Source organism: Gavialis gangeticus, unplaced genomic scaffold (genome assembly GCF_001723915.1).
Source record: "Gavialis gangeticus isolate Ggan-Ray unplaced genomic scaffold, GavGan_comp1, whole genome shotgun sequence".
Taxonomy (NCBI): domain Eukaryota; kingdom Metazoa; phylum Chordata; order Crocodylia; family Gavialidae; genus Gavialis; species Gavialis gangeticus.
This window is the reverse complement of record NW_017729004.1, coordinates 38,454,532-38,471,576: the sequence shown is the minus strand read 5'-3', so window position 1 is coordinate 38,471,576 and position 17,045 is coordinate 38,454,532. Positions and strand designations below refer to the sequence as shown.

The 17,045-nt window shown below is 40.6% G+C and overlaps 1 protein-coding gene across 2 annotated transcripts in view; it reads left to right on the top strand.

Annotated features, from left to right (window-relative positions):
• Positions 1-17,045, top strand: part of LOC109291312 (glutamate decarboxylase 2) — a 65,562-nt gene that overhangs the window by 5,376 nt on the left and 43,141 nt on the right. Inside the window, exons 2-4 of one of the 2 annotated variants that reach the window (XM_019508271.1) lie at positions 3,583-3,673; positions 4,255-4,367; positions 11,585-11,700. In XM_019508271.1, the coding sequence (XP_019363816.1) occupies positions 3,583-3,673; positions 4,255-4,367; positions 11,585-11,700 (320 nt within the window). Of the gene's footprint in view, positions 1-3,582; positions 3,674-4,254; positions 4,368-11,584; positions 11,701-17,045 lie in introns of those variants that run through there. The other variant, XM_019508272.1, reaches the window with a different exon arrangement.

Genomic DNA, 17,045 nt, shown 5'->3' with positions numbered 1-17,045 from the left:
GCACAGACCGGCTCCCCCGCCCAGCTCGGGCCCAGCGCCGCAGACAGCCCCCGCCCGCAGGGGCACCGGACCCCGGGCTCAGCCCTTGGCCGAGCTGTGCTGCAGCCCCGGGCCGAGCCCGTGTGGGCATCGGAGCCTGGCGGAGCAGCAGGGCCCGTTTCCTGCGGTGAGAGCCGCCCCCGCCTCCTGCCGCCCGGCTGAGTGACGACCCCGGGATGCTGCGCCCTGGACCAGCGGCAGCCAGTGGAGACAACTGTGAAAACAGCTGCATTTTGCCGCTGGGGGAGTCCGGAGGCTGGCTGAGAAGTTGCCCTGACAGAGGAGAAGGGCTTTTAATGGAGCAGAGGAACTTGGACGCGAGTCCTCGCAGCCCACGTAAACGCTTTGATTTAGGTCCCCGTTTCCCGGGCTTCACTCCCCTTCTGATGTCTGGGCTTCTCTAATTCTTTGCTCTCCGGGTCATAGATCTTTAAAATTCAAGTTGTTGCAAGACTGAGATTGGGCGGATAAGTCACATGGCTTGGGTTTTTTTCCCCTGCTCCTTTATTGGAGAAGTCGGTCGGCACCGGTGTATCTGGTGAGAGGGCCAAAGGGAGCTTTGAAATCCACTAGCTGCAAAGGGTTTGCAATGGAGATGAATTGCAAGAGTTTAAAATTGTGTGGGAACTGAAATGAGCAAAGGAAGAACTGGTGTTTGTCCAGCATTGTTTCCAGTCAGTGTTTTGTTTCGGGTTGGGGAGGCTGTTTTGGGGTTGGGCGGGTTGTTTTTTGCGGGGATTATTTGTTTTTTGGTTTTGCTAATTAGCAAGTAGGGAATAAAAGTAGGGCAAAGACATGGACAAAGCAAGTGACTATCAGTGGATTTTTTCCTCCATTATTTGCCCAGTTCTACTCATTACTTTCCTGCCAAAGCCACTGGGGTTACTGGGGCCACAATTTTAGTATTTGGGAGCATGGAAAGACTGCAAAGAAATGACAGAGAATACTCAAACAGAAAGGTTGCTGTCAAATGGGGGGTATCCTAGTCTGTGGCTTTATTACTGCCTCAGACACTGGCTCCTTGTGTTAGGAGGGGCACATCACTGACAACAGATTGTCTGGCTGCAAGAATAAGATAGCAGTAGCACTTACTTATTTCAGGCTTGTATTTTACAGTTGAACAGTGTTTGAAAAATGCTTTGAGCTCTTCTGCAGATGGATAAACATATCCAAATTAGTATATATTCTTTTTAGAATTAGCACATCAACAGACAGTAGTAATCTACTTCCCGTGCTCCCCAGATCAGCCTTTAAGTCATCTCCTTCAGTTATCATCACACAAAGCTGATTGGCACGCACCATTGCCATTATTTTTCTAAATGCTGAAGAGAGCTTTGCTTCCACAGCCCAGGAGGTTTCAGAGGTGTACATAAGGTTAGAACTGACCTTGGTTATCCAGCAGGGTGAAATAACCCTACACTGCACCTTGACCACTGCAAGAGAGGGAGATTCCAAGCACATCCTACCCACCCACACCCACTGGCATAACCTAATCCACAAAATGCAGTAGTGACGTTGTTCTGGGATGCCCCTGGCACTTACTATTGAGACGTCTGTCTTTAACATGCTTAAGAGAGGCTGCAAGGGACACCTCTAGAGCAGGATATGGGCTAGTAAAAATGACTCCATTCATCGGTGATTAAAGTCAAACATAGAATTATGTTCCGCTGCTTTACATTTGGTAGACCCCAGTTTTGAAGGGGAGTGAATTCTCTGGGTGGAAATCTCCACAAGTCCATTGTGCACGTATAAGGCTCTTGGTTTTGAGGACAGTGTGACTGAGTGAACACAAGATAGATCTGAGAGAGAATCACCAGCACCATCTCTCTGACAACCCCTGGGAAATTCACCAGGCCAAAAAATGTCAACTGCATATCTTAGGAGCAACCTGCTCCATATTATCCAGCTTCCCCACCACCACTCCACCCCAAGGTGAACAGTGGTTTGGCTAGCACCTGAGGTAACGCTGACAGCAAGGTTCTTCCGGAGCTGTGTGCTGTGGCAGATAATGCAGCCCCAATTCTGCCGTCCCCCAGAATTTCTCCCTGAGTTCCAAGCTGGAACGCCTGGAGTTTCCCAGACCGCCCATGGGTCCTGTGGAGGGAAGGGTTGTTTTGACACTTCATTTTTTCTAAACCTGCCTGAGAAATCTATTCAGCCAGGTTGGAACTGGCCTGCTGACAAAGGGCCTGAGCTGGATCTTGAATTATTGAATTGTTGTAGTGTCCCCAGGGCTGAAGCAGTATGGCCATGTGAGCCACACTGGGGTGTGTAAAGCAGTGGGGTCTGCTCCATGCCAGAGGGGCTAGATTGCAGCCCCATGGCAAATCCCTGGACCATGGAGAGGGGAGATTTGGCTTGTGTTTCTCACCTCTACTCCAAGCTTAGTTCAGCCCACAAAGCTCAATTACTCAGCCTTTATGCACCATGAGGTGGGAGCGGGTGAGTAATTCTCTGTTCATAATTTTTTAGCCATGTGTATGTTCCTGATAACAGGCCACTAGAGACCAGAAGATAAGTTTTCTCTTGGCTTTTGTCTGCATTTCCTCAATTATCCTGCTATATCTTATGTTTCCCATGTAGGCTATAACAGCCTGTAATCCTCAGGTTAGGACGGGTAGGGGGTGTTTCAGCAGCAAATGTTTTCCTTAGAATCAGATGATATTTAAACAATTCTCACTGCTAACAAAGCCATGTAACTTCAGTCATGGATATGCAGGACATGCCTAGCAATATGATTTCTTATGAGTTATTTGTATTCCCAATTTTAGTAGTTCCAAGCGTATTTTTGAAGTAAAATTTTGACAGGATTTTAGAAAAATCCAAGAGTCAATTAGATAAACCTTGAAAAATTTCTGTCCATCCCACTAAATATATTGTCGTGCATTATTCTGACATGGCAGCAATGTTGATTTTAATCAGGTTTATTTAAAATCACAATTATGAGGGAGCTTTGCTATTTATAATCATATTCTGGCAGGGAAAAATGACAAGTATTATCACTGTCCATGTTTTCTTTGTATAATCATGAGCCTCTGAATTGTGCAGAGCAGTCAGCAAAGTGTTCCATTTTCTCATTTTGCTCTGTGTTTTATAATCATTAGCTATTCATCACTGATGCTGTTATAAGTAGTGGCAAGCTCCTCAGTTGGTGTTGTGCATGCCTTTCAAATGTAACCCAGGCAAAAACATATTAACTGAAAACAAGTGACATGCAAACAGAAGTGAATAGCTATTTTCATATGAACAGCTATTTTTGTGTGGCAGCATTACACTAATTTTAAAGAAAAATTGAGAGAACAATAAAAATTATAGATGGTATTATTCAAAACCCTACTGTAGTATTCCGTTTTTGCTTATTTTGGAAAAAGAAAAAGAAAAAAAGAAAAAAATCCTGCTTTTTAAGAAATATGTTTTTGTTATTTTTTACACATTAATAATATTTCCCATTGTGTGAAAGTCCTAGGGTGAATATATTATTCAGCTTTGGGTAATTTCATTCCATGTTATCAGAATGTTAATAAAATTTTCCATTTTATATAGGGCATCCTAGATATTTCAATCAACTGTCAACTGGATTGGACATGGTTGGATTAGCTGCAGACTGGCTAACGTCAGCTGCAAATACTAACATGTAAGTAGTTGAATTTGGCAATATTGTTATCTAGAATATTTTTTAAAATTACGTTTTGCAGTACTTGTTGTAGAGGTATGAAAAATGCAAGGTTTTGATGCTAAACTAGGAGAAAAAGTATTTGTCTGCCTTTTAAGGTTTTAGTAGACCCTTCATGTTATTTGTATGAAGATTTTAAAGCTGGCTTTTATGTTGTCTCCCATAAACATTCATCACAAATAAAATTACACCTGTGCCAAAACCCCATGAAATGCAGGAAAATATTATTTTTATTTTGCATAATAAAATAGTAGAAATATACATATTATGGGGTAGAAATCCAAGCAGATGCTGCAGTGTAAATGGTTTGAAGAACTCAGCCATGAATTCCTCATTCACAAGAGCTAGCAACATTAATTTCCTTCTTGAACTTCACACTTACTGCAAAATACCATTCTCTGCTAAGTATAATATACAGAATATTATGGCTGTGATGTAATATAGATTAGGTGTTTAAAGCAGGAAACAGTTGTGTAATTATTTAAAGTAGTAAATTAATGTTTTAGAATAAAACATTAAATATGGACATTACTACATTTCAGGTTCACCTATGAAATTGCTCCAGTGTTTGTACTTTTGGAATATGTCACACTCAGGAAAATGAGAGAAATGCTTGGCTGGCCAGGTGGCTGTGGCGATGGGATATTTTCACCTGGTACATGATATTTCAAGCTTTTTCTGTGTTTCAGATTATGCTATAATGTCCCTGTAAAGAGTGAATATAATGAAATCCACACATCCAAGAGGACACTTTACTAACACGAATCAGTGACCTCTGCTTTATTAAAACCCTGCATATTCATGGCATTCAGGGACATGATTATTAGGGACTTTAATGTGTGTCAGTGTTGAATATTCCCTTCAAGCAAATTTCACTGCCTTATGAACAGTGAAAGTGGTTCATGGAAAAGATAATCAAAAGAGACATTTGCCCTGCAGTTTTACTATGTCCTTACTATGTTATGGATTATATGAAATGAAAGGATACAGTATTAATAATGAAGAAGAGAAATACTCTGATACCTTCCAGTCTTACAGTGGGAAGTTAAGGGAGAAGGGAAATACTTATAGGAATACTACAACTACAGAGGCTACTAAAGATCCTGGAAATACTTTTGTATCTGAATAACTTTACTCACGTGAGTTTTCCTGTTGAGTTCAATGGGACTGCTCATGTGTGTTGTTACTGCACATTCTTGAAGGAACAGAGACTTAATTCCTTGAAGGTAAATACATAAGGCAAGAAATGAATGTGGTTATCTACAGAGAAATCATTGGCTTTGACAAGCACTACTTTCCTGAGATATTTGATTTTTTTAATCATGATATTAATTCTTTTCCATTGAACTCTTTGTCACCTCCTATTTTACTTTGAAAATCTAATATTTGAAATTAATTGAAGATGTATCTCCCTTAAATCATAAAAACTATCCAACAAAAGGGCAAAGATTTAGCCTTTTGTATAGCACCTTGGCTTATCAAAACAACCAAATGGCGACTGAGAGGCATCTGTTCCTGAAAGACTAAGCTCCTGGCATAAGAGATGGAGGGATGTTTTGATTATCACCCAAGGAGAAGACTGTAGTGATAATCATCACAAGTGTTTCAGAGCCCTCACATGAACTGAGGCTGAAGTTCATCCTTCTGCCAAGGACCACCACAAGGCCTCTGTGTCACTGAGTCCCACATCTGAGATCTTAAGCAGGACCTAAGTGATTCATGGCCTGTGTTGTAGCCCTTTGCACCATGGTGATTTTCAGCCAGAGGGTAAGGGAGGACATAAGGGAGAAGGGCTGGATACTACTTATTACTAATGAGCGTTGAAATAGTACTGTATGAGCCAGATCCCACTCCTATTGAAATCAGTGAGAGTTTGGATTACATAACTAAGAACAGAATTGGGTTCTTAAATCTTTTTGCTTGTATGTCAGTTCCTGTACCTACTGCTCAGATTTCATAGCCAATGCACTCATATAGTCTTCCCATAAACAGGGGAAAGAAGCTAAACAGGAAAAGCAGGAAGCTGTAGTGTGATCTAAAAGAGTGTAGAAATAGAAGAAAATTATTAGTTTCATTGTGGTCTCGTTCATGGCCTGCATTGTGACTACCTGACAGTCAATGAATACATGGCCCCAAAGCTTTGTGTGGATTGTGGATCAAATTCAGCCTGAACTAAGTTGATCAAGTCCTATGATATACTCTGGCCCAAAGGGTAACATAAACTATAGTATAATTTACATGCCAGCTGTTAGAAGGGTCAGAGAAAAGAGGGAGAGAGAAAGAGAGAGTGTTGGGTTAACGTGGTATAACTGATACTGATTTGGCAGTAAGTGGATTAGCGAAGTGAACAGCATATGGTCATCAAGGGGTAACAGGAGGGGTAACAAGAGGGTATTATTTTTATTATTCACTGTTTATATTACAGTGGTACTTACAGGCATAGACAAAGATCATGGTCCCATTGTACAGATGGAATGTATGAGTACATAGTATGGGATGAGTCCCTATCCCAGAGATTTTACAATCTGAACAGATAACAGATGGGAGGGGAACTAGAGGTAGAGTGGGGAGAATCAACTTGCCCAGAGTGACGCAGCAGGTCTGTGAACAGAACCTGGTACTCCTGCTCTGTATTCAGGGCCCTATCCAACAGACCATATTGTCCCACAAGAGACAAACAAGGTAAAGATATGATAAAGCAAGAGGACCTCAGAACTGACACCACTTAGAATCATAGGATCATAGAAAAACAGGGCTGAAAAGGACTTCAGGAGGTCATCTAGTCCAACCACCTAGTCAAGGCAAGATCATTCCTGTATAAACTGTGCTAGAGAAGTATTTGTCTAACCAGCTTTTTAAAAAGTCCAAAGGTGGAGACTCCACAACCTCTATTCCAATGGTGAGAAAGTTCTTCCTAATCTCCACCCTAAATTTCCTTTGCTGCAATTTAAGGCTGTCGCTCCTTGCTCTGTCCTCTGCAGCCACAGAGAACAGTCTCTATCACCATTCTCTTTATAACCACCCTTTAGGTATTTGAAGACAGTTAACAAATCCCCCATTAATCTTTTCTTTTCCAGACTAAATAATACTACTTCTTTCAGCCTCTCCTTGTAAGTCATGTTTCCTAGATCTCTAGTCAATTGTGTTGCTTTCTGCTGGACTCTTTCAAATCTATCCAGATGTTTCTTGAAGTATGGGGTCCAAAACTGGACACAGTACTCTAGGCGAGGCCTCACCAGAGCTAGATAGAGGGGAAGAATCATTTCCCTCGACTTGCAGCCAACACTTCTCTTAATACAGCTCAGTATGCTGCTGGCCTTTTTTGTAACACAAGCACACTGTTGACTCATATTCAGCTTGTGATCTACTGTAACCCCTACCATCCCAGCTCCTTTTCTGCAGTACTACAGCCTAGCCAGTCATTCCCCAGTCTGTTATTGTCATTCCCCAGTGCATGTTATTGTCCCAAGTACAAGGCTTTGCACTTGTCCTTACTGGATTTCATTCAATTAATTTCAGACCATTTCTCCAGTTTACCAAGGTAATTCTGAAACATAATCCTAGACTCCATTGTCAGCAATCTCACACAATTTGGGTTCATCTGCAGATTTGCTAAGTGTATACTCAATCCATTCTTCCACATGATTAATGAAGACATTAATCAATACCAGACCCAGGGCAGACACCCTGGGGCACCCCATTTGATACCTCCTCCCAGTAAGACACAGTACTCTTGATGACTACTCTTTAAGCACAATGATCCAACCAGTTATGTATCCACATTACAGTACTTCCATTTAGATCAGTGGTTCTCAAGTTTTTTAGACTCAAGGCACCCCTCAGAAGATGCTAGCTCTTAGATTTCACTAGTTTTTGCCTACGGAAAAATAATAGAAGAGTTTTTCTAGACCACAACAGGTTAGAATGTTTTTGACACTGTGGATTCCTATTTGAAATCTCTCAATTTATCTTCTGAATTATGTTTGTACACATAACAGTGCTAATATTGTGTGGCATCCAGTGGCACCCTTGAAAGTATCTCAAAACACCCTGGGTACCATAGTGCCTGGGTTAAGAATCATTGATCTAAACTGTATTTCCTTAGCTTGTTAATGAGAATACCATGGGGAAACAGTGCGGCAAGCCTTGCTAAAATCAAGGTATAGCAAATCTACTGCTCTGTCTTCATAGAACCTGTCACCTTGTCACAGAAGGAAATCAGGTTGTTCAGGCATGACTTGCTCTTGATGAATCCATATTGGCTTTTCCTGATCACTTTTTTCTTCCTCTAGGTGCTTAAAAACAGATTACTTGACGACCTGCTCCACAGTCTTTCCAGGTATCGAGCTCAAATTGATTGGTCTATAATTCCTCCTTCTTTCCTTTGGTTTTTTCCACTATATTTGCCCTTTTCCAGTCATCTGAGACCTCACCTGATTTCCACAGTTCTCAAACGTAATAGCTACTGGCTCTGAAAATACCTTAGCCAATGTCTTCAATACTCTAGGATGCACTCGTCCAGCCCTGCTGCCTTGAAAACATCCATCTTGTTTAAGTAATCCCTAACCTGTTCTACTACTCTAGGTTGCTTCTCTGCTCCCCTGTCCTTGCTGTCATCTGTGCTTGTCATTTGGTAGCTGATCTCACTTTTGAAGACTGAAGTGAAAAACACATTCTTGACTCAAATGTACTCTGCATTTAGGACCTCAACTTTCCTTGGTTTTATTATTTCTAACGTACTTTATCACACTGCATCTGTTCTCTGACCAACTTTACATTCAATATGTAACTTACTTCACAGTTTATATGACATTTATATTTGTCTCCTAGCCTCTAAAGACATCATCTAGCCTTAGAGATTTTCCTTAGGACCCTGTATCATACAAGTTGACAGTGTGTTCTATTAACTAGTGGTATTGTGCTTCTCTGGGTTTCATTTTTACCTTAACTAATGTATGTTATCTTTTGTTTTGCTGTGCACATAATCAAGTCTAATGTACTTGAGAAATACCGCACACTCCCTGCTCCTAACTGAGTTAGTAAGGAGCAATCCAGACTCAGGTACAAAATGAAAGCTCCATTAAAGTTTCTACTGGCTCAGGTATAAAGAATCTGATTGCCTTTTAGCTAATTATTCGGCACATTCCTAGTAATCAAATGGTGCCACTAAGAAATATAATAGCAGCTGGGGAGTTCCTGGGTGTATACTTACTGGGCATGTATACATGTGCACATTTACTGCACAGTAACCAAAATTATTGCGCAATACAGGCATGCATCTACACATGTATGCCCGTACTGCCCAGTAAATATGCCAGCTTATGCCGACTTGAGCCTAAGTTTTATACCTGCATGATGCAGGTATCAACTTTATGCCCGATTAGTTACTGTGCAGTAACGCACATGTAGATGCCTTACTGCACAGTAACACTGCGTGTGCAGACTGTCTTGGGACTAACTTTAGTCCCAAGTTAGTCCACACACAGCATTAATGCACTTTAATGCCTGCATGTGTAGATGTCAGCCTGTTCCCACTTACTGCACTTCAGGTAGTTGTCAGCTGCTGAAATTACATGGTGGTGCAGCCCTATTGAATTGCAAAGGAAATTTTAGAGAAAAATGATTAATAGTAAGTGCCAGGCCGATAGATCTGACAGTAGAGATGGGAAGTATAATTACACATACCTTTTTATTGCTAGATGTGAAGAGTAGCACTCTAAGACAAAGGTCCTATTTCAAGTATGAAGTCCTTTTAACTCTGGTAAACAGCTATCTGGGATGGAGTGAGCAACAAAACATACAAAGAGTGCGAACCCCATTGGCTGGTCCCAGTAAAGTCAGTAGAAGTTTTGCTGTGGCCTTCACTGGGGCCAGATTTCACTCAGTGGATTTAATTGTGGAACTGTTATTTAGCCACTAGAATGAATGCTGATATTTTGACTAGTAGAAGCCCTTTATACAAACCTCTTTTAAATACGTTTTAAAACAGGTATGGCCTCTTATGGCCAAAGTAGGAGTCTTTCGTGTCTGGTCAGAGTAGGGATAATCTTCATAAAAGAAAGAAAGGAGTTGCATGTAGGGACCATTTCTCAGTCAGGGTAAATGCAAATTCTGCTTCCTTTCCCCTACCTCTCACTCTCCCTCACTTCAGCATGTACTTCTGCAGTACCTTGTCCAAAGGGCCTGCAGAGTGAATTCTTGGGGCAGACAATTGCTGCTCCACATTATGATAGGTCCTGATTTTCTGAAATACATATATGTGCAATTCCCATTTGGGGTGCAGCCTCATGTCATTCATTCTTATTTATGAGTCACTCTGCTGAAGAAGCAGTAGCAGCTGTGCTAGATCTACTTGTTTAGGCAATACTCAAAACCATCTTTGTTTTCTGTTTTGTGACTCACCCCCTGATCTTGGACATCTCACTTGGACCAAATTTTTCCAACTAGGATGCCTTAACTTAGGTATCTAATGCTGTAGTTAGACACTGAATCCTTTGGGGATGTACATTTGAAAATGTTGGCTTTACTTTCTCTTTTTCAGTTTCTTCATTTGTATAGTAAGGGATAGAAATATTGTGTAAAACAGATCAGCTGCAGGCTTGCTTCTGCTCTCACACCTATTTAATACTGGAGCAACTCCACTGACTTCACTAGAGCTAATATTAATGTATACCAATGCAAATGAGATATAATTAGCAGAAAAAATAATTAATTGAAAACTAGTCTCAGTTTAAATGAAACCCCTAAACTGGGGTGCCAGTTAGCAATGGCATTACAAGCACAGTTCCAACTGCAAGATGGAGCAGAGTACATAACGCCTTGCTCACCATGCTAAAAATAAACCAGCCAAAAGCCGAAACAAGATTAAATTTACCAAACCGTATCCCTCAGCTGATGTAATGTGGTATAATTTCATTGCCCTCAATGGAGTTGCTTTGATTTACACTAGCTGACAATATGGCCCATCATTTTGGAACATAAATTATAACAATTGAGTAGACATAGAAATATTATAACATTCTAAACCAGGATGTATATTACATTCCCATAGTGATGATTCAGTATTCTACAAGATCCAGGTATTACCTTCTGGATTCATTGCAGAAGCAGAGGCATACCTTACATAGATTTTAAGGAAGAAAAAATGAAGAGTTCCATTTCACTAATCCATGCCTAAATCGTTTAAGCATTGATCAATTCTGTTCAAAACACTATTCTGCCATAGATTTAGAATATTGATTCAATACTTGAAATTGATATATTTAATCTATATATGCTAATGATTTTAATAGATATGGCTAGAGATATTTTCCCTTGGTCCCAGTCCTATGAGCAGGTGCATTTTCTAACATTTTCAAGTAAACATAACAATAGTTGGCCAAATGTCCCTTTTTCTTTTTTTTTTTCTTCTGTGTTTTTTTCTTGCTGTCCTCATGCTTTTACCTGGTGGTACATCCTTTGGCAAGCACTTTGCAGTGAACAAGGGGGTTCCATCACTGGTCTCTGGTATCACATAGCACTTGAAGGAAGTTCTTTGCCTTTTTATGCATAAGGTCAGAGTGTATGAAAATATATGCTTGCAATGTATGCAACTGCTTTCAGGAAACAGAGGGAGAAATTTGAGAAGGGGAGGGAAGATAAGCAGGGACAGCTCACAGTCCTATTATGTGCTGTCTAAATTCTAATATGCTTGATTGTTGAGTTTTGGGGCAATAGATTAATTTGATATATTACCCCCATAGAGAAACAATACACACGGAGAATTCATGCTCCCTGATATAGGCTCTTGTGTTGGGAAAATTGTAGTAAATGTAGTACTGAAATGATGTTAATGCATAGAAAAAATAACAAGTGTATTACTGTGGACTCCAGGTGGTGCCATATCTAACATGTATGCTATGTTGATTGCACGTTTCAAGATGTTCCCAGAAGTTAAAGAGAAAGGAATGGCAGCTATTCCCAGACTGGTTGCCTTCACATCAGAACATGTATGTTTTTTTATTTTATACAATTTTTTATATTTGCTTTTGTTAATTAAACCACAACAGAAAGAATACTTGAACAAGAAATTTGTAGCTATCTGTCTTCATTCCTTTAATACTCTCATTGTTTCTTGTCATATAAAGGCACATGTCATATGCTGATTTCTTGCTGAAATGGGCGATCCTGAAAAAGCAGATTCTATAAAGCTCTGTCTTTCTGGGTCTCACTTATATCAGTAAAACTCTTGAGAAACTCCACTGTAACCTAGTGTGGATGTAATCAGAATCAAGTTTCTGACACGTCAGTAATTTCTTTGCCTATATCGCTTTAACTGAAGCAGCAGAAGCTGACACCATTTCTCCTGTAATTTAATAAGAGAGTAATGAAAAACAGTCTTGTGTAAATATTGTGTACAACAGAATACCAGATATATGCTTGCTACTGAATAAGGTGGTAGATTAGATATTAATTGTTCTGATGGGTGGAAACTCGGCAGGGGTCTATCAAACATACTAGGCTGCTTCAAGCAGACTGCCTTTTTGATTGGAAGCAGTGGAGCCACATGCATGTAGATACAAACTAAGGTTCTTCTTTGAAAAACCAAATGGAAATCTCAGTCCTATCTCTCCAAACTGAGGATTTTATTAGGACTCCAGTAACATCCCTGTAGCTACTGTCAGAAAAGAGGAAAAAAGGACAGACGGGTCCAAGGTCCTGAAATTTTGTGCATAAACTGGATGACAGCCACTGTGAGATGCTATATTGCTCCACTTCCCTGACATCATTCTGAAAGAGTTGGCTACCCTATATGGCAGTCTGACTTGTTGAAGTCCATGCTCTTAGCCCTGGGAAAAGCAGAGCTGAATGCCCTCAGAGTTGTTACAGCTGTCATAGTAGGGGAAAATCCCTTTCAGAATTTGTGCTGGCTCCCATGGGTGCAAAGATAAGAACAAAGAGAACCCCTGCAGGTCCACACCAAGAGGAACTGTCTGCATAGCAATAGCAGGGGGAAAACAATGCATTAAATAATAATGGCTCTCCAAAGAATGCCATATAGCAATAGATATACTGTACATATATCATCAACAGAAAAACTATTTATCAGGTTCTTACAAACAAGAATCAGCAGGCTTGTTTACAATAATAATTATCAATAGCTGTTAGATAATCTAACTTTATTTCACATAAATGGAATGTTACACAAAGAAGCACATTTTAATATCAGTTTCCAAATAATTAAATTAATTTAACTAGCGTTTACCAGCACACTAAGGGTAAAGAATATTTCTAAACAGTGAAAAATAATCCAAAATCAAAAATGTTATCTAATCTATAGAATGACTCATGAGATTTGAAGGTGATTTAAAAAAAATGTTGAACTGCAAATTTAACGCCTTCCATGAAATAGTTGCAAAACCACTGAAAACAATAGAGGATCCAAATTTGCAGTGATTGATTTAGCTATAGTTTTCCATAAAATATTTATGAGTGTATATTTTAGGATATTGCTTTAAGATAAAACAAAATTATTGAATCTGACTCTTGTAACCTTTAAATATATTTTAAGTATAATAGAAATTGTTACTGAATTGTACAATCCCAGGAGCATAGTCCTATTTAGAAAAGAATTGTTCAGAACAGACTCTGTGATCTTAGGGTGTCAACTCCCATATGAAGCTGGCATTCTACTCCATGTAATCCTATTCCAACTTGATGCTAGCTTCCCTCGGGTACAGTAGCATGCCATGGCTAAGCAAGAAACCCTTCCATAAACTGAATATTATCCCCACATACACACTTTGCATATGTGATGTAACGGTAAACAAAGCTTTAAAATTATAATATTTGTTTTGATGAATAAAGTCTGTCTGTCAGGGGACAATACATTTTGCAAGAGTTTTAACCCTAAGCAAAAACATCTAACAGGATCAAATCACAGACAGTTATAGCAAATCATAAGGCCAGATTCTGTTTCTATTTTCACCAGTGTAAATAAGGAATACCAGCATTGTTAAATTCATGATGTTACTCAGAATTACACTGATGTTACTAATATCAGAATCTGGTCCAATTTGGATTACATTTGATATGTTAGGACCTTGGGCCTCATGTGATATGATAACCTGTCTCTTACTGCATCTTTCCCTTTTCATTCCACCATGTAGGATAACAGGACAGCTGAGTTAAAACAGGTCAAATTCATCCCTGATATAACTCTTCAGCGTTTATACCGGGACAAAATTGAGTCTTCTATATTACTGATATGGCTATCTAGAAGCAAATACTGCTCTCATTTTCATTAGTGTAGATTTGGAGTAGTTCCTTTTATATCGATTATTGAGTGTGATGTAAAACCGAGTAGAATTTGACACTTGATCCAGAACAAGAAAAAGTAGAGACATCTATTGTAAAATTCCATAGTGTATATATATATGTTTTTTATACACAGTGAAAACTAAAATATAGAATACTTGCTGATTCTGCTTTAAGGTTGTCTGGCAAGATGAAACAGAGTACATACAGGTATATGTGTTCAGATAGGTGTTGCATTCTACAGCGCCTGAAGAAGAAGCTTGGCCAGAAAACCTCTGTCATCAATGCAAGGCCCTCAGCCATTACAGTCGTTTAATATATGAGTTCATATTAGTCCATTATTGTTCCACATAATGCATGATCCATATTAAGATGGTTAGAAAATCCCATTGCATTTTGTACTTGACATATAATTAAGGGCCATATGGTCTTTACCCTGAATGGAAGGAAGGAATAGCAGATGAAAATTACCTAGACTTGGGTGAGAAGACAGTGCTATTTCCACAGGTCTGCAGTGCTCTTCTCCTCCAGGTCTGCAGAAGCTTAAACAGTAAGTAGATCTGATTCAATCAGCATCAGCTTACCTGGCTTTCCATTCCCTTCTATCATACTGCTCAGGGAGGACTCCAGGACAAGTGGTAGGAAGGGGTACATCTGGCAGCATAGCTCCAATTGTACAGTTCTTCATATGAAACCACATAATAAAAACTGGAGACCCTAACAGTAAGAGCCCATGACTGAAATCTGATCTAGGCATGAGTGGTCCCAGTACTCATACAGGGACCCAACAGGATATGCAACAAATCCAGGAGGTTAATCTTTGCTTCTTACATCCCTCAGGTTGATATAGTGCTATAGAAATAGGCTGATTTTGGTAGAGGCCAGTTCCTTCTCTTTTTCATATTCCAGTATGTCTGTATGGGACAGAATACACTATGCTCTCCATCTGAAAGAATAGAGAGAGGTACTTAGGCATGTTAGCCATATGGTCCTTCCATAGCACCTGATAAAATGAGCTATGACTAACATAACCTTATGTCTCAGCTTATGCATTCAGTTAATCTATCTATAAGGTACACCTATACCCTGCCTTCAGCTAAAAGAATGTATAGGTCTATAGGTCTCTCAGAATTTCCTGTTAACGTATCTGGGAGCATCCCATGTAGGTATGGTCCTACATACATTCAAAGATTATCTGTAGGGGGAAGCCAGTGGATACATCCACATGTGTAATTAGCATGTAGCAATAAACTCCAGTACAGTTCATGCCAGAGTCAGTTGCTTCCCAGATGCAGCATCTTCACATGCACCTGGGACCACAGTTGTTTGGGGTGGAGCAACCCTGGGTTGGCAGGTGCTTGGGGGCAGCGGGGAGGTCAGATCCAGGCTCCAGGTGGCATTGTTGGGTAGTGGAGGAGCTAGCTGAGGCACAAGGATGCCAGCAAGCAGCCTCCACATTGTAGCACCTTCATGCCCCAGCCAGCCCTGATCACCATCTACATACGCATTTTGAAACACTAAATGGCTCTGCTGTAGGATAGTAATTATCCCATAGAGTGCTATCCTATGATGGAATTAATTAATTTACTGTGCCCTTATATGGGTGTATGTGTAGACGGTGATGCTGTACTGCAAAGCTAATTAGTCAGTTCCTCAGTAAAGTGCATGTGTAGATGTACCCAGTGGGCACGTCTACACTTGCATTTAGTGCACTTGAATAACATTCAAATGGTGTACCTGGAAGCAATTAACTCCAAAGCAGTCAGCTCCGGAGTTTATTCATGCACAGCATGTGGCAGGGAGGTCTGGAGAGTCAACCTGCCATCCTGGGGCTGCTCCCGCCAGGTCAACATGCTGTGGAGGGGCTGGCTGGGGTACAAGGGAGCTTCAGCGCAGAGCTAGCTGGCAGACAACCACTGTACTGAAGCACCCTTGTGCCCCAGCAAGCCCCTCCAGCGTCTACACATGTACTGTTGTGGAGTTTTCTACTCCACTAGGAACTCCCAGTATCAAAAGAAACCATGACAGAAAAAAAGCAGCATGGTGCACACACCAGGGGCTGGGCCCTCCAGGGAGACACTCTGGCTGCTGGCCGGAGCATCTCCCATCCTCTAGGTCCGCTCTGGCTCTCCATCTGGGAGAGCGGGGCATTAATTTGTGCTGCTACTCTTTGTACCACTGCAAGCACACACTGCTGCATGTGGGGACACAGCATAAAAGTGCATTCTTGTGAGTTAGCTTTATTTCACTTTAAATGCATTAAAAGTATCCCTCGGAGAAGTTAGTGCACAGTGTAAATTCATATTATCTTTCCTTTGAAGAAAGTCTTTTTTCCTTTGTAGACAAGTAACTGTAGTAAAGATCAAAAGTTCATGCCGTAATGAAAACTGTGCCAGTAAAGCTAGACAGAACATTTCTACAAAACATTTTTTAACAGTCCGAATATGTTATTATGTCAAAACCAAAATGTTTTGTGAGGACATGTTGATTTTACACATTTTTGGCAAAAAACGTTCCTGCAGTCCAGAGTGGATCTCTGGACAGTTCCAAAGAGAGGGGAGGATAAGGAACAGAGAACTTGACTGTTTCTATTCAGGGGGAGCATCTACACGTGTCGTTACTGCACAGTAACTTAGGTTAACATAAAGTTATTAAAAATGTATTCCCCCTAATTTAATAAATAACCTACTAATTTAATAGCAATAGCAAATTAAACATTAACCACATGACTGCAGTGTGTTTAGTAGGGCTGTGCAAAGCTTCGGGTGCTGATTCAGTCTGGAGGAGATTCAGCCCGATTCAGTGGGAGAATCTCCAAATCCGAATCGAATCAGGGACCAGTTAAAATGTCCAAATTGATTCAGAAAAGATTTGGAGAGCTTTGGTGATTTGGGCAGGCTCTCCCCCCCAACCGCTGCAGCAGGAAGCTGGGCCCAAGAGGGTGGGTGATGGGAGGCTAGATGGGGGAGATGATCCCTGCTGCCCCCCATGGCCCCGCACCATGTGGGGGGCTCTGCCATGAGCCCCCAGCCCCCAC